At 33.3% G+C, this 24,778-nt stretch overlaps 1 protein-coding gene across 1 annotated transcript; it reads left to right on the top strand.

Annotated features, from left to right (window-relative positions):
* The first annotated feature begins 6,648 nt into the window (after positions 1-6,648).
* Positions 6,649-23,513, top strand: LOC147075749 (circadian clock-controlled protein daywake-like). Its single transcript, XM_085942055.1, has 5 exons — positions 6,649-6,885; positions 13,080-13,311; positions 15,926-16,056; positions 18,575-18,721; positions 22,649-23,513. The coding sequence occupies exons 1-5, from the start codon at positions 6,801-6,803 to the stop codon at positions 22,798-22,800; spliced, it is 747 nt and encodes a 248-aa protein (XP_085798181.1). The 5' UTR covers positions 6,649-6,800; the 3' UTR covers positions 22,801-23,513.
* The last annotated feature ends 1,265 nt before the right edge of the window (positions 23,514-24,778 follow it).

Here is a 24,778-nt window from a genome sequence, read left to right as displayed (position 1 = left end):
AATGAGTTAGTATTTTTTTTAAATACGCCATTTCTATTGGCAATTCCCAGTGGTTAAGCTACCACATACGGCCGTAGTCATAAATTGACAAATGATAAATGAAGTAGGGAGTAAGATCATGGTAACGCGCGTATTTGAACATGCACCGTTTTAAAAAAAAATCGGTTAGGTTTAGTTAAAAGGATAATAAGGCTTCTACAACGTTAAAGGAATGTCCAGGGTTATGCTCTGAAAATACTATAAAAGCTCCATTTTGACCTACGCTGAGCATGTGGGCCGTTAATGAGACCTAATTTTAAAAAAAACTGCCTACGAGAGAGAGGTACACGGAGAATACATGATTATAATTAATTTTCATACAATATGTTAAAACAAAGCTAAAACAATATGGACATACTAAACTATGTGAAGAGATCTTCGCGTACGCAATAAGGCGACGCAATTTTCTTACAACCACTATAGTTGGCCTTTGTGACGACGATGTCGGATGGCCCGATGGGCCCAAAAGCTTGTTGGATCGACTTGAGCCATTGCCGACTGAAGAGGAAAGCCGATACATTTCACGACTGGTCCTACCTTTCCGCCCCTCCAGTTCTCTATGGATGACCTGTCATTGTCTATAGAGTGCTCAAACTGATGCATCTGTCGTGTTCACTTGTCGGAGTATTCTTACTTTCAGATTTTTTTCAGATTATTTTAACGTATCTTGGTAACCTTGGAGACCTTGAAGTTCATCTGATTTAGTGGTTCTGTGTTGTTAATAATTGGAAGTGACGATCAACGTAAGTAAACTTCTTCTGTGTACAATAATACCATAATACACTAGGACGTTTGTCAATGTGACAGTCGATTCTAAACAACAATAACTAATAACTTATTTTTTATACTCTTCAGTCATTATAGAATACCAAACTCTGCTTGCAAGTTTTTTTTATCAATAAATAGTATGGCAGTGGACCACTCGTTGCTTGTGCAAAAAGTTATGCTCAGACTTTATTAATCTAAATATGGCGGTGCTTGAGCATATTGTCTTCCCTTTCGGAGCACATAATAGGACATTCCCAGAGGATATGGCTTGTGATCTATGCAGTGACGTCCCTAGAAAAAATGCCGCCCCTAGGCAGCGCCAAAGTGCCCCTCCATTTTTTATACAGTATTTTTTATCATCCTTTCATAACTCCAATATCTAAAAAAATGTGTTGTATGTATACATTAGGCACTAAGAAAATATATATCACTAAAACATACAAAATTAAATTTATAAATATTTTTTCCTCAAAAGTGGGATTTTTTGGCATTGGTAATACAGTGGCTTTTTATATATTGCGAACCTGACAAAAAATTACAGTCTTCTTAAACCTTTTACATTAATTAATACATTTTTTCCAACCAGTGAGCTGATTTTTTTAATGGAAAGATATTTTCGTTATTACTAAGTTTAGGTAACTATGTATTTCTATATATATGAGATGATTCTCCTCGATTTGCCGCCCTTCGAGTAACTACCGCCCCCAAGCGACGCTCAATCTGCCTACCCCCGCGGGACGTCACTGGATCTGTGGACAGGCGGCAAACTGGTTATTTCCAATCGTCATTGGACATCAGGAAAGAACAAATATGTGTGTCTGCCGTTGGTGGAGGCATCCCACTTTCACTATCAAATCTTTGACGCCGCATCCACCGTCACTTGACGTATTGTCCGCATCCTCAGTAATACTTTTTCAACATCAAAGTTTGGAGACGGCGCAAGGTGGAAGTCACCAACGATGGCCTTCTCACCTTTGAGGAGCATCGTGGATGTCCATAGCAGAGAGGAGCAAGGAGAATTAACAAAAGTAAGTAATTCCGACTTTCCAACATTTCACGATAATGAAAGCTGCCAATTTTGTTTCCAGACCCTTCAATTATTGGTTCACGTGACAGCAAAATTTCACCGCGTGCCATGGGTTTGCCACCGCTAGTCTTGACTCATCATTTTCAATATCATCTTGTTTTTTGAATAGTAATTAAAATATCAAGTTTAATATTTTGTAAGCATACAAGCTAAAATATTCACTTAGTATTATTTTGTATCTTTAAAATCTTGATTTTAAGAATCAACACCTGAAGTATAATACTGTTTTGATAGATAATGTATACCTATATTATTAAATACTCTGTATCATTTTATACTGATATTAATTATACTATATGTTATCGACTCAGAAGACCTTCAGAGCAGGATGCAGGAGCTTGCAATTGAACGCCGCAAAGCAGGTTTAAAGATAAATGTCTCGAAGACAAACGTAATGATTAACTGGTTTGCTGAACCAAAAACTCACACTCAAAAAGAGTTGGTCAAAAACTACGTCTATCTCGGCAACAAACTGTCAATTGACGGTGTATGTATGACTAGATTGCTTGCAGAACCAAACTGGCATGGGGTGTATTAGGGCCATTAGGGTACCTGAATAGTATCGTCAAAAGTAACTACCCATTGTCTTAAGCGTAAAGTATTCAACAAATGTGTGCAACTAACTCTTAATGTAAAATATTTTTTTAAAAATACGAGTATGGCAACGTGACTTAGAAAGGTGCATGTTGGGAATAACTAGGGATTGCAATACGGGTATTTAAAAACCGGTATCCCAGTATTTTTGATATCGAAATACCGGTTTTAAAAATCAGACAATACCGATATATTCCGTATTGAAAGTGGAAACAAAATGAATTAATTAACACAAAAGGCTTAACATGACGTCGGGTTACGCGATGTTTGGTTTACCTCCGTGGCAGTTCATCCCTTTGTTACCATCATGCTACATATAAAATATTAATACTGTAAAGATTTATATACTTACTTATATATATAATATATATTGGAAGATATTTATGTTTTTTTCTTTCTTTCTTTTTTCTATTGAATACCGATATTAAAACCGGTATTCATTAAAAAGTATCGAAATACCGGTATTGTTATTTTCATTCGGTATTGCAATCCCTAGGAATATCGTAGAAAGATCACAAAATATATCAATGGATATGAAAGCAAACCGTACGGGATGTGATAGAGGTCGCCGATCAAATGACATAGCAATGGGCTGGAATGTCGCCATACAATGGCACCCAAAAGGCACTAAACGTCCACTGTGACGCCCTAAAATATTCTGGATATACCAATTTATAAAGTTCGATGTATGTACTTGGGTAACCGGACAAAACAGAACATCACAAAACAGAACAGTGACAAAACAGAACATGACAAAACAGTTTTGTTGTACCTAGTCACCCAATCGTTTTGAACATATTTATCCTAAGCTTGCCGGCACAGTCCCGTTTATTTGAGGCTTTCTAGCGATTAGGAATGCAGAAATTAGGTATATAATTTGATTTAGTATGGTGTATTGAAAATCTGTGCTATTAAAAATCTATCAACATAATAGAGATAGGACAATTTCGATATAAAATCTATATTTTTCCTGAGTGGTCATAGTTATATTTATCGTTGTTCTGTTTTGTCACTGTTCTATTTTGTCATGTTCTGTTTTGTCATGGAACCGTGTACTTGGCAGCGAAGAACTATGGACTGGGAAGTGTAGAGGTCGCTAGGAGAGGCCTTCATTCGGCAGTGGAGAGACCCTGGCTGCTGATTATGATAATGATGATACTAATAAATAAAATTGAAGTATTAATTGGCTGTGATTTAAAAACACCTGCCTTTTGTTTACTGTTTTGAGTGTTCATAGTCTAGTCAAGTTATTAGGTGCGATGGTCCTCCGAGACTAGCAGGAATGTATCAATTAACCTCCTGATAGACGAATAATATTGTATAGCGATCCGAATGGCATGACGTCTTTGATAATAATATAGTGGTTCAGATCCTTAATTTGATGTTTATGAAATATTACCTGCATCGGCTTATAATTAACGTATATGTAATTAAAGTAAAAAAAATAATAACGAATAACCGAGTACAATATAATAGTAATAAACGGGGCCATAATTTTTTAAAACACTAATATTATCATTTATTAATTCCGTATAACTTAAATCTATCACTGACGAATGGTGGAGGTGGGCTGTGTAGATTCGACATAAATAATCCACACAAAACTTTGTTAATCATATTTATTTCTTTTTAATTGAACTATGAATACAAATTAACCTATGGGTCAGAATGCTGGGCTTTATCAAAAAAAGATGAGATGAAGCTGGATATCTTTGAAAAAAAAAGATATTAAGAAGAGTCTTCGGAGCTATATGTGAGGAGGATGGTACGTGGCGAGGAAGGTACAACCATGAAATATATGCATTGTATGAAGATCCCCCTGTAGTCTTACACGTGAAAGTGGGGCAACTTTGTTGGGCAGGCCATGTCTCAAGGATGAAAGACACCCAATCACCGAAGAGGCTTCTCTTCAAAAGACCAGAAGGGAAAAGGAGGGTCGGGGACCTAGACTGCGGTGGCTGCATTGTATAGAAAGAGACACAGCATCCCTGAGAGGAGGGAGCTTGCGGCAGACAGAGGGGAGTGGAGACGTTTCCTGGAGGCGGCCAAGATCCACATTGGGTTGTAGTGCCGATGATGATAATGATGATGAATACAAATTGCGGATGGTATTGATTAGGTTTTTTTTAATTTAATTCAACCCTACCTAAACCAAACCATAATAGAATAGGTATGCTATGGGCGATCTGACAAAAATAATGTACACTTTTTTTAGTCATATTTTTTTTGTTTTCGTTGAATTACGAATGCATAATATTACAAATGGTGTTGGTTAGTTTTTTTTTAAATTCATTTAGCCATACCATACCAAACCAAACCATAATCGATCAAACATATTATATAGACAAACGATTTTCTTACTATTATTATCTACTATGGTTTGCAATTAAGCAATTAAGTTTAATTGAATTTAAAAAACTAACAAACACTATCTTCACATTGTAGACTTAGTTCAATGCAAACAAAAACGTTTGACTGATAAAGTTTAGTGTGCCCTATTTTATGTCGGATCTTAACAGCCTACTTCGTGCCTAGCTATTTGTACTCTTAGTTCAATGAAAACAAACAAGTATGACTGACAAAGTGTGTATAATTTTTGTCGGATCTCCACAGCCTACCTTTACCATTGATTATTATGGTAAGGTCGAGGCAGGGTTTAATTGATAACCAATACCATCTGCAATTTATTTTCTTATTTCAATGAAAATAAATAAATATTACTGACAATGATGATAAGTGTGCACTATTTATTTCGAATCTCCACAGCCTACCTCAACCCATTGCCACCAAAATGTATTAATTCTAATTGAACACAGTTAAACTTAATATTTATACTTAGTACAGACACAATTGTCATATAAATACTACACCAGTCAGTTTTTGACAGGCCATGGTGGATTCGCTGCCAAGCACTATGAGTTTGAACTTGTTACCCGGTCAACATGTCCATGTAGCGGAGAACTACAGGTCTACAGGATGCAAACCATATCCTCTGGGAATGTCCGAGAATATACTCCAAAAGGGAAGTGATGCTTTAGTCGTCCCAACCAGCTGTTGGGCCCATCAGACCGTCCAACCTGGTCACCACAAAGGCCAATTATATTGCATTTTAAAAATTTGCCACGTGTTATTGCAGACGTGAAGAACTCTTCACATAATTTTGTTGGTCCGTATTGTTTTTTTGTATCTTATAATTCATTTATTTTTGTTAAGTCTCCGTGTCTTTCTTTGATATGGGACTTTTTATTAAATTACGTCTTTCAATAAACTCAGTCAAAGCTCACTTGAGAGCGTAGCGATCTCAGTTTTGGGTATCTGTTATTGAGACATTCCCAGGCGTAAACAACTGTTGATGCTTCATCCCAAACGTAGGGCATCGTGATACGCTTGATTAAGACCGAGTGTGGTGCATGGCGGGTTGGTTTAGAGGGTGCATGTTTGTATTATCATACAAATAAGTGAACATACATAATAACCTCTGAGAAAATATATTATAAGTAACCAATAGAAAAAATCTTTGTCGCAGTAAATTCGCAGGAATCTAGCCTGCATCTCTCGGGTATCGCACCCACGCACATAATCCACTATGCTAAAGTAGTCATACTTGATTACGACAAATATTAACTATTGGCTTTTTAATACTCACTGAAGCGCTTCCCAAATTAAGCTACTTATTGGCGATCGGTTTTTGTATTTTTAAATCAAAGTAGGTACTGCTTTAATTACTAACCAACGTCACGGATCAATCCAAGATTTTTCGTTTATAACTTACTCGAACTTGCTAATAATTTTTAATTAATATTTTTTTTTATTCAACGAATATATCACAATATTTAAGAATGTAATATTCTAATTATTGAACGTATATTTTCAAAATTATGTAAGTTCAATCATTAGAATGTTACTTTCTTAAATATTGTGAATTATTCACTGAATAAAAAAGTACATAGTTAATTTAAAAACTTAAATAAGTGTTTTATTGCGTAATGGGCGCATTTTTTATAATTATCCTGGACACCCAACACTCTACTATGCCTCCGATAATTTACTGATACGTTTTGATTGGAAAACAATGTGAATATAATAAAAATAAACTTTATACTTCGCAGAATGAGGGTTAAAGTTTAGTTGTTTATAAGGAATCGATTTCGTTCAAATGTCACAATTTTTTAAACATTGCCAATGATAGCACGTATGAGTGTGCCAAAATATAACAAAATTGAATAAATTTCATTTTTTTTTAAATATTATTCAAGTTATAAAAAAACTGATATATTACGTTGTAATTGGTGCTGAGGATCGCTGTTTCAAAATGAGTGGAAAAATGCACGCTTTCAATTTGTCTGTTTTTCTATTTTTGACTTTTATACAATACTCCAATACTTATTCAGCGTTGCGTAAGTACCTACACATTAATTATTTTAACAACCTAATAAATTAATGTTTAATATTAAATTTATACCTATTCTTGTTTTATCATATCCGTTAAAGGATGTCTGCGACTCGACTTGACAATCTTCTCCCCCCACCCCTAACTGTCGCTATTCTGAACCAGGTTTAAATTTTTGGACCTTTTTTATTTTGCAAGAGTCTTGCTTACCAGGTCTAAATACGCTAATTTATCATATAGGTACAATTAATATTGTACTTTCAACCCTTAGACATACTTATATTGTCGACTCTTTCATTTTATAACGTTTTTCTTAGCTCGTATTCTTATTTGTCCGGTGGTTTTTTGTCCGATACAAATCTTTCAATCGATTTTTAACTAACTTCCCGACTAGCTAGACATTTAAAACTTTTATAATATATCAGAACACGATGCTGGGGTCCTAGCAACCAAATTATTAATATATACGTGCGTTACTATGGAAATCAATATGACATGTCAAGTACAAATTTTTATGATCGTTTAAGCTATTCAAGTTAAGTTTATATGGTTCAACAGAAAATTTAAAAACGTATATAAAAAGATCTTTTTATCTTGTAATTATTTGACCTTAAATTATATGCAAATTAGTAAATAACTTCCTATTGATTCAACTCAAAACTTCAAGGTTTTGAGTTAATAATGCCATTCTATGTAGAAAAGTATTTTATTTATAATTTAATAAAAAAAAACAAAAAAAAATTGTCGGTCAATTACCCTTTCTGGGGTCGATCATTAATTCAATTATAAACTAGAATAATATCTAGGTTGATTACTCATTAAACTGTAATATTCCACTGTACTTAGCAATACGTTTGAACTAAATAGAAAATAAACACTTTTACTTCAACTTGTGCAAAATTTTAACACAAACATCATTATCTGAGAACAAGGTATTTTGAGTTGTTTAATTATAGAAGCAACGTATGTAAATGCAACAAAAATCTTTAAATAATTGACATACATATAAAATCATCTAATCATTCATTATTGCTGATTATTAGAGCATTTTCACAAGACTTACTCTATAACAGATTTTTTTAAAACCTACGTAAAAGTCCGAGATACTGACAGGTTTAAAAGTCTCTTTCTAAAAAAATCCTATACCGTCATTGGATATTAGAACACATTTAGTTATTCGGTCAGAATTTTTTATGTTATGATTTTTTTTATATTTACATATCGATATTTTCTAATAAAGCGACTGCACTATCTGCTTCAAGGAAAACCACCATTGCCCGCTCATAAAAATTGTAATATCTGTAATAATATTCCTGCGGAGTATGCCATCATAAGCACGGAAAGATACTGTATAGTATAGGTAGTAGAAAACTATGTAAATGAACCTACATAAACTGTTCGATTCGAGGATTTTTTTGGATGTTACCTAAAAAAATATTTACCTCACAGATTTCAATATTAACAAAAATACTCTCTTAAAATTAATAATCAATTTTGTTTATGGTCAAAAATTACTAGAAATAGGAACATAAAATATTTAAATTCAATTTCCGTTAATTACATTCAATTGACAAAGGCATAATAATCTATGATTACGTTTGTGTTAACTTATTTAAACATATGTCGGTTAAGTCCTCGCGGTACAAGAGTTTGCGCATCTAGAAAGTATTCTTTTTTTTTTCAATATGTGTTACAACTCTTCGTAAAAAGTTTTAAAATATAATCCCTACTTAGAGAAGGCAAATATAGTAATTACATCGCTTTTTTTGTTTTGGTTTAACCCACAATATGTTTCTTAATTCTAAAAGTCTTACTTTCTAAACAATCCTAGTGTATGTACATCGTGACTAGGGATTCTAATCCCGGGATCCTGGGATCCTGAACTATTTTCGATACCTATGAATCCCGGGATTGGTAAATATAATCCCGAAACTTTCGGGATTGAGTTTTTTTATCAATTTTTATGGATAATAAAATAAACACGAAAATATAACAGAAAAAATACTTTTAATAACATACAAATACATTAGAAATAAACTGGTTTGAATAAAGTTTGATTTATTACGCATGTGTTTCCCAATTCATTTTATTTTTTCACATACATTAATAAAATATTGGAAAAAACAATGCTTTGCACTTTTAACAAAGTGATTCCACCATGTTTTTTAATGCATTTGTATTTATTTTTATTTTAATTGAACTTGTATTTGTTATCTTTTCATAAATAAATAAAACTGTTTTACTATCACATTATTATTTATACATATTACAATATTATTTATTCCATTAAACCTTTGTATTTCCAAGATTGAACGTAAAAAATATTAACAATAAATGTCTTAAACAGTATACATTATACTAAATTTAGTTTTGACCGATTTTATCAACGTTATTTGTATATATATAGAAATTTTATATTAACTATTGAAAAAAATGCCAATCCCGGGATCGTCAAATCGTAATCCCGAATCCCGGGATCAAGATTTTGGCTCGGGATTGGATTCACTATTCGTAACTAATTGTGATTTTAATGTATGTAAAAGTAACGCATCGCCAGGAATAAGTGTTATTTACATTAATTATTATTTTTGTTAAAATAAATATACCGCTCTTTATGTATGAAACCGGTCATTATGGGTATTACATTATCAATACCCTAGTTCAGGAATTCTCAACAACTTTGTAGTGGCGGGTGCATTCGAGATCGGGTTGAAAGTGACGAACGCCAATATTTTTTTCAATGCAAAATAAAGCTTTTTTTGACAAAAACCAGTACATTAGTAATTATTAAAATAGAATTAATATAAATTCAACGTGAAAATGTTACTATGTACTTAATATTATTTGTCATTATTATTTAAAAGAAGAAAATACAATAATTATTAATAAAATAATTTAACATTCGATTTATTTAAAAAATGTGTGTACCTAGTTGAAGATAATAAAGCAGAAAAAATACTATATTACAATTAATACTGTAATTAAATTAGTTTAACCTTTGACAGCATTTCATCGACATCTCACAGTTCGGGGTAGATATATGATGATGTTCCAATACGTAAGTAATCGTTAAGATTGGTATAAGTCGAGATCTGTTTTTAACTTTATTATATTCATCGTTGAAAATAGTGATTCACATAATTAAGTGGAACCGAAATAAGATTTGATTTTATAAGCTCCACATTAGTGAGTCTTGCCAGAGAAAATATTATGCGAGCGCGTGAAACGATTGTATTTTTATGATTTTTTTTTTGAAGAAATCACAATTAAAATATAAAATTCAATTAATATTATTATTATTTAGTAATTTACAATGAACTTAATCAAACACGGGCGACGTGTTAATAAACCCCTGCCAATGCGGAAACAACTCAAAATTTTCCATTCGATTTATATTTTTCTTTATACGTAAATCAAAAATTCAATAACGTCATAAAATCGAATAATCCTTCGTGGGTTTAATAATTATTTTATTCTGTAATGAACTCTGAACTGTCAGGATTGATATTATATTATTCATTATCATTGTTATTATATTAGTCATTAGCTTTGTATAAAGTTCAAATCCAATCTATTGAATGACAATATTAACGTCAATATCTATGTTTTATTAACTACTTGGTATTCCTGATGAATCTATTGTATATTTGTTAGAGATAACTAATCTGACCCTTTAGTTGTAATTGCGTCGGAATTTTGCTGATTGGGCTTTAAATCAACTTAAGACAGACGCATTATTTTATGAAAAATCATCTTCAGCGATGACGCACATTTTTTATTAAATGTCTTCCTTAATAAGAACAATAATTGTTCCATTTTAAGTAGTATTGAAAACTCATATGCTATTCTTTAAATAACTATACATCAACAAAAATTAACAGTATGGTGTGATGTATGGTCTGGAGGTGTCATTGGACTGTATTTTTTTGAAAGCGAAAATTTGCAATGCAGTTACTGCCAATGGAGAACGCTAGAGAAACAATATGATTAGGTACCATAGACTATAGTTAGGTACTGATTTTTTCTAGCATGAATTTGATGATTTTGTACTAGACGATATGTTCCAACAAGATAGTGCAACATGCCATATTACTCGTGACAACTTATTGAGAGTTAAATTAAAAATATATATTAAGTATGTCTTATTTGATAATAGTATATTTAAAATAATTAACACCTACATATTATAACAAATAGTTCTTGGACAAAATTAGAAGATATGAAATTAGTTGTTGAAAACAATATACTGAACAAACTGTACTTGTACTTTATTTCAATTTTAAAGAATGAATACATAAATATTTAAAACCATAATTAAATTTAAATACCTACAATATTAAAAATACCGGTTATTAAACCGGTTCTCTAATTATTAAAGAGTGGTCAGTATTGCGTTATGGCTGTTTTGGTATTGAATGTAAGTATATGATATTATAAACATTAATAGTCATATTTTTCTTTTTATCGATATATTTTTTGTTCTAATTGATAATACTTTTTAAAACAAACTTAACCCGGTTACATGTAAATAGTACGTAAAACCTTTTGCCGTATCACAGTTCATCGTCAGCTATCGTACCGGAAAGAGGATGACCGTATCAAAAAATGACGCGTTATTTGCGTATTTAATAGATTCAATGGGATAAATATTAACTTTATATTGATTGGTTTCAAAAGTCCGTCTTTTTTATCAGATAGTTGATAGGTACCTACGACTTCTTACGATCACCTGCTTGCTAACCTACTTTTGAATCATTCAGAATGTTTGTAGGGGAAGGGTGTACAAAATGGCATAGTGTTTAGTTTATTGAGAAAAAGAATATCAAAACATGCAATTCATTATAAAAATGAAGCATGACTGTAAAGTAGCCCTATTTTTTAACATATTGGCATATTTTAAATAACAAAATATTACATAGGTACGCGATAGTAAAAAAAAATTACTAGCTAAAAATCATTTTACCCCACCGGGTGTAATAACATATAAATATTTGTCAAAAATAGAAGAATAGTATAATTTCAAATAAAAATGACATGTTTTATGAAAAACAAATTTAGCAAAAAAATATTTTTGCTTTTATATCTAAACCAGCTTAATCAGCATGAGCCCATTTTTCACATTTTCATGTATCGTAGCCAACCGGGTTTAGATCTTGTGTACACCTTAGTGCCCGTCCACAATATGTAGGACCTACTCATTCGGTGAGGCTTTTGCATATTTTTGAAAATGAGAGACCCATTTGATAAATACCGGCCCGGTTATCTACCCTGTTTCTTGAGCAATATCCTCTATGTATGTGTTTATAACACTATGCTATTTTACCCCAAGCAGCGGATTTTGGAAATTCATTAAAAAATCCAGTTTACTTAAACATCAGTAATTGTAATAAATTTACATCAAACATGAACACTGATAACAGCTACAAAAGCTGCTTTTTATGTGTCACTAGAGCAAAAGTTCATTTTACCCGCTATGCCATTTTGTACAACTTTCCCCTATATACATATATACGATATTATTATATTTCTAATTACTTAACTAGACCTTGCCAATTGCAAACTTATGATTTTCCGGACATGATTATTTTAATAGACTGTCGGCAGCTGTCATACCTTTCCACTCAGAAAGTAAAAATAGTACCTACCTAAGGAAAATTAATAATAAAAATAAAAATGGCATCTGATACCATTTACGATTTAAATCAATCTTAAACATTAAAAAGAAAAATATTTTTTATTTTAAGTCAAACATAAAAATCGAGCTTCAATATTGGGACCACACCTAAATAAGATTTGATATAAATAAAAAGGATTTCAAGTCATGGCACATTTGTATTTTTATAAAAAACGATGTTTTTTAAAGTAAATATAAGTACACATTAAAACTATGATATAGTCAAAAATCTCTTAGATACAATATAGAAAACTTAATAAACTAAATTTTAATAATACATATGACCATAAAATAGTATGCAATAATAATATGGGATGGATCCTATGACAAATTCACATTGTAGATTTCAGATACACGCCTCAAATTGCAAGCTTCGTAATTTTTCCGTTAGATGTCTTTGGCAGGCCCTATTTAATTATTATAATACCTAATATGTCTTCTATTTCATTCGCTAGATGTCTCTATACTTATAACACTGCATTTTCAGACATTCAAAATTTTTAAGTTTATTTTTTTACACTTTACAGCATCGTCCATCACACCATGTAGGCGGTCAGATCCCAATCTCAACGCGTGCATTCTGAAAGCTGGCCGAAAATTTCGGCTTGAATTCTTGAAAGGGATCCCCGAGCTTGACATTCCAGTGATGGATCCCATGGCTGTCGACTCCACGGATTTTTCTGTAGGCGATGCCTTCCATTTGAAACCGAAGAACTCAATACTGATTGGACTATCATCCGGAACCATAGAAGATATGACGTTAGTAATACTAGTTATATTTTTGATATGTTATCATTTCTGTCAACGTGTCCTCTGATTTTTTCTTTTTTACACTAAAGCAAGCTATAATAAGCATATTATCTCTAATTAATTACATTAGTGCAGTGACGTACTTAGGCAAATTGCCGAACATAAGCCGTTCCTTTTCATTTTTACTTTCAAATTGTCTGCGAATTTGTTAGGTATTACATTGCTAAGAGGTTACCTATCAATTTAGATATTTTATTATTATTTATTTTTGACTACCTTAAACGGACAAATACGATAAAAAAATTATTAATTGAGTTAGCATTTACTTGGTAGAATTCCATTTTACAAGAAATGAAAATATAATTAATATTATCCAAAAGTAATCACATAATTAATGAAAATTTGGTAATGCATTCGTCGCCACTATTAAATATAATTTAAACACACGAATAATACAATTATACTAATAATATTTTAATTGATAAATAATGTCAACCTCAAACACTGTAATTTTGATAAATTTTTATATCCATTAAAAAATCCACTTAGGGTTTTCAAAGTATAAATAATATTACAATTAATAATAAGTGTATAAATTCATAATATTGCTGGAACGAGTAAGATAATGTATTCTGTCTCTATCTATACACGTGTAGTATTTAAGCAAGGGCATGCGGCCTATCTGAATCGTCTTGATAATGGTATTACAACCGAAATAGCTATCGACAAACCTTTTTTAAAAACCTGTAGAATTTAATATTAATTATATTTTCATTTCTTGCACGATAAAAAATCTTTAAATTGGCGTAAATCTACTGATAATTAGATCATTTCCACTAAACCTACTCTCCAACAGTGTTAATTTTAGATACTTACGTAAATTTTTGCGAATCATATCAAATATAAATTTGTATAACTTGAAATCGTTTTTTTTGGATTTTTCCGCTAGGTGCCTCTGGTAGGTAGAAGTTTCCCCCTTAATATAAACCAACATTTATCAGTTGGCCCAATGGCTCCCTATAAATGTATAATATAAACTGAAAAAAATCAAGTTTAGTATAAAAATGAAGAAAAAAAAACAAATTTTCAACATTGCATATATTATTAATTTATGAAACAAAGATGCTATACAATTGATAAATAATAACCGCAAATGTTACATTTAGTATTGCGTAAGCATATTTTTGTAAAAGAATATCAGAGAAATTTTGCACGTTCAGCGAAACTCTTCTCTGATCTACCAATTGCCGGGACCCATAATCAGCATGGCCCCCACATCCTGAGGCGGGCCCCCAGGCTATCTATCGCTAAGGGTAAAGGCAGTGTGACCCACTGTAGTAGAGTTTTCCAAATGGTGTACGCGGTAAAATTAAGGTGTATTTTTAGAGATTTTTTGTATTTTTAATATGTAAATACATTTGAATTATGGAGTTGTCGAGTATCGGCTTCTTCTTCTTTGGCCATATCCTCCCCTTAGCTGGAGCATATGGACACCACGCGGCGCCTCCAAGAATCCCTGTCGCTCGCCAGTCTTCTTGCTTCGTTTCAGGTCAAACCAGCATCCCGTAGCTCCGCCGTATACATTCTGTAGATTGTATTAAGGGGCCTTCCAGGTCACCGGAATCCGGTCGGCTTGAAGAACAGGCAAACCAGGTTAAAGTTCTCTTCTGGCATCCGCAGCACGTGGCCGAGCCAGGTCCAACGTCGCCTCTTCACTTTCAGCGTGATGAGAGGCTGCTTGGTGCGTTCTCTTATCTCCTCGTTGCTCCTAAAGTCATACCACCCCGCACACCTAGTATTCGTCGCAAACATCTGTTTTCGAAGCTCAGTATACGGTTGCTCTGAGACTTCGTAAGGTGCCATGATTTGCTACCGTGAAGCAGCACTGTTAGAATGCAAGCGTCGAATAGGCGGCATTTGGTTTTGACCGAGTACAATCGTGAGTCCCAGACATTTCGCATCGAGTTGAATGTTGCTCAGCCATTCCCATTCGGATAGCGAGCTCTTTCTGCAAAATGCCATCTCCCGTGATGTGTACCCCCAGGTACTTGAAGCTGTCGACGCTCTCAATGTTTTGTCCATCGCTAATCAGCGGGAAATCTGGATCAGGACAGGTGCTATTGCACGAGACGTATCTTTTCTTCGCTTTGATTTTCAAACCAACGCGAGAGGAGTAATTCGAGATTTCGGAGTATCGGCACACAGTTTAAAATTGCATCGTACAACCAAATATTTTTCATTGTTAATAACATTGGCGTAAAATAGCGCCTTTTTTACTATTAGAGCAAATTTGTGATTTACGTTTATCTCAGTTATCTGGTCGACTCGTGACGCCGGGCCCTTCCTGAGACCGGGCCCCCAGGCTAGAGCCCTGTCAGCCCCCCCCCCCCCCCTTGTGGGGGCCATGGGAGTCAGTGCGGTTATGTTCAATAGCCATTGTCAAATAGGGAAAAACAAGTTATAAGTATACGTTATATATATAGTATAACTTTGCACACCATTGGTAGAGGGTATTGTCCGCTTTCTCATGAATAGTTTTCATCAAGAAATAGGGATTTGGGGGGGGGGATTAATATGACATTGCAAGAAGTAGTATTTATGTTGATTATTTTTTTTGTTATAGGATTAATCTCCGCAAGCAACGGGTTACAATTACATTTGAAGCGGACCTCGAAACTTACGGACAATTCGATGTTAGTGGGAGATTATTAAATATACCAATCAACGACAAAGGCAACTTGAGAGTAAAACTAAGTAAGATTTTTTTTAAATATTGTATGTTGATGATTGACTAACACCCACGGTGGCCGCGTGGCTTAAGCGTTGGACTATAAAGCCGTGGGTCCCAGGTTCGAATCCTGGGTCTGGCAAGTACACATATTGTTTTTCAATTTGTGTGTGTCAGGGTATGGACCTAATAGGTTGAGCAAGTGGCTGACATCCATTTCTCGTAAAAAACAAAATCTGTCAACACAAACCTCTACTCTGTGGATGCCCATATGATCCTATTAGGATCGGACATGGTCGAAAGAAATATTGATGATTTATCTGTATGTCAGACCCAGTATGTGAAATGTATGATTTTGCAGAATATTGATTTACCAGATGACACTGTCACCTATCACAATTCTTGTTGATGCGCTAAATAATGTTATTTTTATATCATAAGCAAAGAGATACAGGGTAACAATATTCATAGTTAAAGAACGCGTCGATGGTAGGTATCTATTTCAATAACGCTTGTGTAATCAGTAATCACTTACGCGAGTTTAATACACAATGACAGTTGCATAAGAGAGATGCCACGCGGGCCCGATTATGCCATCATTATTACTATCAGCTCATATTATGTAGAAGCGTGTGAGCGATTAGGCTTCGGCCACATTGGCAGGTGCCTTGTTTGATGGCTACGTGATAGGTGACATATCCTAGCGAAAGAACGCACACTATTCTATCGCAATGGCCACACTGCATGCTTCGCGCCTCGCTACGTGATTATGAGTCACCTCGTGAGTCTCCCGGTGAACAAACGTGTTGGTTATTTTTATCACGTCCTAGTGATTTTGCCATTGTCGATGGCTTTGCAAGATTGTATTTTGATTTTTGTTGTGTTAATTTTGAATTGCCTATTAATGTATTTTAAACAATAACTTAATTGTTTTATATTCTACAAATAAATATAATCTGCCAATGACATCTGTCTATAGGTATATTATATAAATTGATTATCGACTTAATCAACCAGAGAGCACGTAGGTATTTTAATTATATGTAATCAACAGAGGCTTCAACTAATTTGGTACATTTCTCGCATGCGACACATAAAAACGATTACACACGTATTGTAAAAAACACACGAACACAGTCAAAACCTGAAGCGATATGTATAAAAGCCAGATATTTTACAGTGATGTGAACTCGATGGACTCGATCATTGCCCACTGAAGAAGGAAGCCGATACATTACACGACTGGTCCTACTTTTCGCCCCTCCCGTTGTCTATGGATGACCTGTCATTGCCTGTCATTGTCTATAGAGTGCTCATACTGACGTGTCTGTCGTGTTCACTTGTCCTAGTATTCTTAGTTTCAGATTATTTTGACGTATCTTGGAGACCTTGGAGTTCATCTGATTTAGTGCTTATGTGTTATTAATAATTGGAAGTGACGATCAACGTAAATAAACTTCTTCTCTGTAAAATAATACCATAATACACTAGGACGATTGTCAATGCGACAGTTGATTCTAAACGACAATAACTAATAACTTATTTATAGTCTTCAATACCAAACTCTGCTTGCAAGTACGTTATCAATAAACAGTATGGCAGTGGACCACTCGTTGCTTGCGCAAAAAGTTATGCTCAGGCTTTATTAATCTAAAGATGGCGGTGACTCAATGCAAAATAGTTCCTTCGAAAGAACGCTGAACTATCGAGACAATAGAATTTTTAGTAGAGCTCGAATGCGGTTAGGATTTTTTTTTTTTAAATAAATAAAAATGCATGTTGTATTTTTTCGAGAGATATCTAGGTACATAATAATATAAAAAGGTTAACTATATTTATGAACTAAATTCAAATTCAAGTCCTGCACATATAATATGTACTAGAGCTTTTTTTCAATTACCTATCACGACGTTTTTACGTTCGGGTATGCATGGCGATAGGGCGCCAGGCCTGTTGGTTAAGCCCTCTATCCCTTACATCTGAATTATGGCGTTGAGGGAAGTATCCTCCCTGCGGATTAATGTTTTTCCTAATGGAAGATCTGTAATTAGTTGATTGAATAGGTGGTGGAATTTATCGTCGAGAGGTCTTCATTGTTTGCTCGTTTCAGTTGTTGGTATTGAGTTTGTATTTATCGGTTTGATTGTGGTCGGCTTGAGGTTTTCTTCTGTTCTGTGTTGGCGGGTTTGGAAATTATTATCGCGGATTGTTCACACAGCAGACAGGTACCTTCGCTACTGATATACATAAGAGTATGTTCCTTCTAAAGGCACAATACTTATTATACTTTTCAATGAGATTGATTTCATATTGATAATAAACAAGTGATTTATCTTACAACTAGGTTTAATATTAATATTAAATTAATGCTGTCTAAAAGTTCAGACAACGAAAGGTGCGGTAGAAAATTTGGAACATGCCAATAATACGTTTACGTACATTTTACACTACCACCTTCACGGTTGTGAATGATTATTGATATTGACAATAAATTACAATAAAATGTTGAATCGTACAATTCAGCTCTTTTTTTTTTATTTACAGAAAATTTCAGAGCTAAACTTTATTCGTCTTACACATTTGTAAAGGATGAACAAGGCAATCAATTTATGAAACTGAAAATAACAAAGAAGGATTTGACTATGGAACATGCCAGCTTTAAAGTAGACGGACTTTCCAGTAAACAGTTTGGTAAGGACAAGTACTTTTTGTTACATCTCTGACCTTTTTAACCGAATGGCGTACTTCACCCGTTACCTTCTGAAATTGGACTAGAATCTCTCTCGCGTTCTCTCTCACTCAATCAATCCTGCGACATTCCCAGTGTATGCTCAATTTCATGATGTTAACTAAATACTGTTTTACGAGACCTACAAGGTTATTCCAACATATCACTTAACTCCAAAGTAGGGTTTGCAATACCGGTATTAATTTTTTTATCGATACCGAAATACCGGTTTCAAAAATCCAAAATATCGGTATTTTCGGTATTAAGAAAGCATACACGTTTATGTTTTTTGAAAATGAATTTAATATTATTTGTTCAATACTACTAAGTAATATAATATTGTATAATTATATTAACTTTAGTGCATAAGATAAATGCTGCCAAACCCTTCAATATACTTATAGAATTAAAATATTTCGAGAAAGAAAACATATATTGATCCAACGTCGATAGTAGATAGGTACATCCAACAAATGTTAAATTTGAGAGAGATTTTCCTTTACCCGGACTTATCTATACATCGGTATAATGATCAACATTATAAATGTAGGTAGGTGCTTTAAGCTGCTATTAATAATGTTTTAAATAGATTTTAATAGCTATAATTATTTTTTTTTATAATATGTTTTACAAATACCGGTATTAATACCGGTATTCAATAAGAAATACCGAAATACCGGTATTGATATATTCATTCAGTATTGCAATCACTACTCCAAAGTAAATAAAAAAGTGATCTATGTCGTATTACGAGTGTCAATTATGTCGGCTTATGAACTGTGAGGTGTAATGGTACGTTTACATCTGACACTTATACCCGTATACTTATTTTATGTGTCGGACATAAAATTTCATTTACTGTTTACACCTGCATGGATCTGACATAAAATTCTGGTATACTTCTCGTTGAAATAAAGTCTCGACACTTTATTCAATGGCAACATTGGAATAAATATATGCGGTGTTTACATATGATATTGTAATTTATTCGGACACTTATTTTGTATACTTCTCAAAAACGTTATGTCAGTTGTCAATATGGGAATGTTAAAAAAGAAAGCAGCGAGTGTTATTATTTTAAGTCTTTTGGCAACAAAAAGGAGGAAAAAATGGTCTAGATGGGTGCGGGAATGGATTCAGCGACGAGAAGAACTAGGTGCCTTCCGTTTAATGTCAGAGTTTAAAATCGAAGATCCAACTCAATTTGTGAACTTTAGTTTGCAAGATTGGACCTTTTGCCAAAAAACAAGACACACAATTCAGAAATGCGTAGAAGAACGATTAACAGTAACATTGCGATATCTAGCACTTGATCGTCATTGCATATCCAATATAATATTATCGTACCTAATACGAGTGCAGGTGTGGGCCAAAATGAATTAGGTAATACCATTTGAAGCGCATTTTTTCTTCACAGAGTGCATCAGAATTAATCGTATGTGCCGAGAACAAGCGATATTTTATTTTCGAACAAAATCCATAGAACACGGCACATCCGATTTATTTCTCATTGTCTATGATTTTTGACAGATCGCTACAGTACATTTATTAACGTAAACGTTGGGCATACATTCATGGTTTACCTATTATTATTGATTGTCCGTTGTTTTAGAAATATACATATGCAATTCACTAGGTACCTGTCAAACTACGAATATTGTGTCAGGTACTTGACATAAAAGTAGACGGTGGTTCAACTTCGGTGATATATCGCTCCAAGTTCGAACTTGTCGAATACGCGGTGTTTACATTTGCGTATATAAGTAGATTGAATAAGTGGCAGGTGAGAGTCGACACACGCAAAATAAGTGGCAGATACAAATATACTTACTGTTTACACTTAAGTGAATATGGTGTCATACATAAATATGACGATATTAGTGTCAAATGTAAACGTACCATAACGATTTTTAACGCGAATCCAGACAGTCGCGCTACCTGCTAAAGCGCGAACGCGTAAAGCGCTGGGCATTCATCCGGGAGCCCCGAGTTTGACTCGGTGAGGTCACAATATATGTAGATAAGTATGTGATTTTCTCAAAGCCTGAGTGGATGTGACTGTTTCTAATTTATTACTAAATACACTACTGTATCACTACACTACTGTCACTGGGCCTCATGGCCTCTTGTTGTAAAAGAAGAATAGATATATTGAGATGTGGTGACTTGGAAAATGAATACTAATATTGCAAAATTAGCGTCACAGTGGATAAGTCCCACGAATATAAGGCTGGATAATAAGAAAAGTTCAGATATGACCCGATCAGTGTAGATGTTAAACTATTTAATAGTCCTCTTTTAAAACTTTTTAACACCGAATGATATTTCACGTTTGAAGAACTAAATCTTTCGAGAACAATAAATATAAAAAAATAAAGTACTTAAATGAACTACGCCACTGACGAACGAAAAAATAAACATAAATTGAAGGCGTCCCCGTAAAAGGGGTCTATATGCAAAAACAAAATTGTTCAGGAGAGGAAAAAAACGTTTTATTCGAACATTTGAACTTTTGGAGTAGGTATATCTATGATACGTAGTTAATAATTATGTTCATGAAAACACTCTTTATCATTGACTTGATTTTTTTATTATTTTGGATAATAAAAAAATCATATAGACCCCTTTTCTACGGTAAGCATTTTAGTGTTGCTAATATCTCAAAAAGTGTGGCACTTAAAATAATAAAACTTTCCAACATCGTGCGCAATGATATAGACCCGTTTTAGTCAGTAAAATTACTTTTTGACTCGATGTATTATATAGGCCCGTTTTCCGGGGACGCCTTCAATTATTGAAATACCTAACGGGTGTGGAGTAACAGACAACCGATTTCGAGTGTTGTAGAATATGGGAAAAACTTAAACCTGTGTCCTTCGTTCTGACAACTGCTCTTGGCTTATGCACTGAGGCTCATTGAATATTGGTGTATTTGAAGGTTGCAACACACACTATTGCACATCTATAATGTGTGTTTCGTTTTCGTAGGACACTCACACATTTAAAACTTCAAAATGTAGTGTTTTGGGGTATAGCCTATCTAAATTGTATTTATTAATCTGTTCTGTGACTCTTGCACTTCCTTTTAAAAATATATGTATATTTGGGGGGGGGTGTACCAATTTTGGGTTGGCGCCCGGGCGTCGATTATTCGTGCCGCAGCCCTTCCCCCGTTTAAAACCAATGGTTCCATGTTAATTGTACGTAAAACATTTCACCGTGAGCTTTCTTATCAAAACGAGATGACCGTACACTACACGGTCTCCAATTTTATTAGATTCACTATGAACATCAATTCAATTTTCATAGCTGATTTTGGCAAAATTCATAAATTCGAGAATGAAAACCTAACCTAACAAATAATCCAGTATATCGGCTATTTACAAAATTTGTTTGTACTGGCTTCCTGTAAACCGACAAGAACCGTATTTTATTTAGACATGAATTTTATGTCAGTACGATCCAAAGAGGTTGGACGGTCTTTAATATACGGCCATATATGTGTCGCTACATTACAAAATCAGCCAAGTACACCTTTAGGTATTTTTGACTTTTTTGTGAATTGCTGAAGAACTACTGTTTTCTAACATTTCTGCATTATCAAAATGTGGAATATATTAATTTTAAATATTCTATACTCGAAATAATATAAACTTTCACCCTTGTGACTGTGTATATGAGAAAACAAAAAGCTGTTTTTTTCCTATTCATCTATTACTGATTTTGAAATCTAGCGACACAATTTCCGATACAACATTTCACGGTGAAGTCTGATACGGCGAACTGCATACGTACAAATTTCCGGACATGAAAACCAATTGCGTCATCTGCGTCAAATAAAATCACACCTCATTAACATGGATAATTAATGAATAGTTATATTATTTCAGGTGAAACATTGTCTTTCATTTTGAATGACAACTGGAAAGCGGTGATTAGTGATTTTGGAGCTCCAGGAATTGAGACTATTCTCGGAAACTTGGCTGATGTTATCAATATCTTTTTAAGTAAAATACCGTTTAGTGTACTTTTACCAGAATAAATGTGTTCATATGTATTTATTATATTAATAAAAATAATTGAATTACAATAAAAAGGTCTGAAACCTTTTTTCGTAACCGAAGGCCTAAATAAAAATCAGTTTTTTTTTTAAGTTCTTCAGTCAACATTACAGCAGTTTTCAGTAGTAAAGTTTTTAAGTTCATTGTTATTTTTGTTAATTATTACATTATTTCCATTATGATTTAACTGCACTTTACTCAAGTTAGCCTATATATATTATGAAGCGCCTTCAATAATAATGATCTGTGTTACTTTTTGGCAGTTTTTAACTGAATATGCAACAATGATCTAATCACATTGTCCCTGTTTTGGCATATTTATTTTTATGATCTAGAAACATTAAGTCACTTGTTTTTGATCCGTTATGTTGGCTTCTCCCCAATAATGATCTGTGCGTTTGTCAAAATGGAGGATGACACGAGAGTTTTTGTTAACCCTGCGGATGCAAAAAGACTTTACAGAAAAAAATTCACATGGAAAATTGGAAGAGGAACACAAAAAAGTGGTTAAGGAATTCAAGAGAGGCCTTTTAATTATAAATAATTTCTTCTCAAAAATATGATTTTCTTCGATTATTTCAAAATCCCCAAATTTAATATAGGGGGAGGCTTCTATATAATTTAAAAAAATGTGTGTATTATACCTATTTGATAATTTAGTTTTTTATAATAACAATAAATGTGAAAAAATATGTGACTGTGTTTCATTGGGAATATTTTGAATATAACTTACATACAATATTATATTCTTTACTATTATGAGATTATGGCGTATTTGTATTCAACTTACAGCACTGATTGTATCAGTGACATCTCTATGGAAAGTAGCACCCTTAATATTGGTCGCGCTTTTAGCAATGGACTGTAATTTGAAGGTACTGATTGGTGGAATACAGATCTAGAGGAGGAGGGTTACCAGGATGCCAGATATCAGTGGCGAAGACTGCATACTAGGCAATTATCTGAAGCCTACCCTTCCTAAGGGCCCACATGCCCAACGTAGGTCAAAATTGATTGGAGATTTTATGATATTCTCAGAGCTTATCCATGGACATTCCTTAAGGGCGGACGTGCTCAGCGTACGTCAAAATGGAGCTTCTATGCTATTTTCAAAGCATGATCTGGGCATTCCTTAAACGTTGTAGATAATCTATTTATACAATTTTGAAGCCTTATTATCCTTTATATTCATTTTAAACATTTGATGACTGCATAAAGTATTTTTATTACATAAAATGGTATTCTTTTAAACCTCTCAACCTAATGTTTTAGAATATAGTCATATTTCAGTACATCCATGTGCAGTGGGGTTAAGATTTTTTAGATTTATTCATTTTTGAACGCATTTACAAAACCATTAGTAAAATTAATGTTAATATTATATAGCGAAATATGTACGATAAAAAAAATATTTTATAATCTCTGTGATCTCAAATTTGACAAGAATTAGGCATTTTATTACTCAAAAAATGGGCACGATTGACACATTTGAAGATAATTCTATAAGATATCTACTGATTATAAGCTATGTCTTTGACCAAATGTGATAAACATCCTACGAATAATGATTGTTGTATAATAATTATTGACCTAAGAATAAGGTAGCATTTTTTTGAAATACGCCATTTCTATTTGCATTTCCATTTCTCATGATGGCATCTCTGAAAATTGTAAACAATATCATCTTACGTTTACGACGTTTAGTAAGAATTTTTTAATGGTGGACTAGACTCTAGTGTTACGATATCGGGAAAAATCACGGGCTCTAAAAATATTCGCTAATTGCAGAGACATTAAATTATATTAATTGTGGTTTTTATAGTTATTGAATTTATTTTATATAGTTTTCATATTTTTGTCATCGTTGAACAATTGCAAAATAATTTACCTAAACATTGGTAAAGAGAAATTTTTAATATGGTATTATTTTGAATAGAAACACGGAACGAAGCTATTTAT

The sequence above is a fragment of the Rhyacophila brunnea genome, unplaced genomic scaffold (genome assembly GCF_057557595.1).
Source record: "Rhyacophila brunnea isolate RB1 unplaced genomic scaffold, BYU_Rbru_1.0 scaffold_14, whole genome shotgun sequence".
In the NCBI taxonomy this organism is placed as follows: domain Eukaryota; kingdom Metazoa; phylum Arthropoda; class Insecta; order Trichoptera; family Rhyacophilidae; genus Rhyacophila; species Rhyacophila brunnea.
This window is presented reverse-complemented; position numbering and strand designations above follow the sequence as displayed.

Coding starts and splice junctions, on each gene's coding strand:
- LOC147075749 (XM_085942055.1), top strand. CDS start 6,801: ATGAGTGGAAAAATGCACGCTTTCAATTTGTCTGTTTTTCTATTTTTG. Junction 13,312..15,925: donor GGAACCATAGAAGATATGAC/GTTAGTAATACT, acceptor TTTTTGTTATAG/GATTAATCTCCGCAAGCAAC. Junction 18,722..22,648: donor ACTTTCCAGTAAACAGTTTG/GTAAGGACAAGT, acceptor ATATTATTTCAG/GTGAAACATTGTCTTTCATT.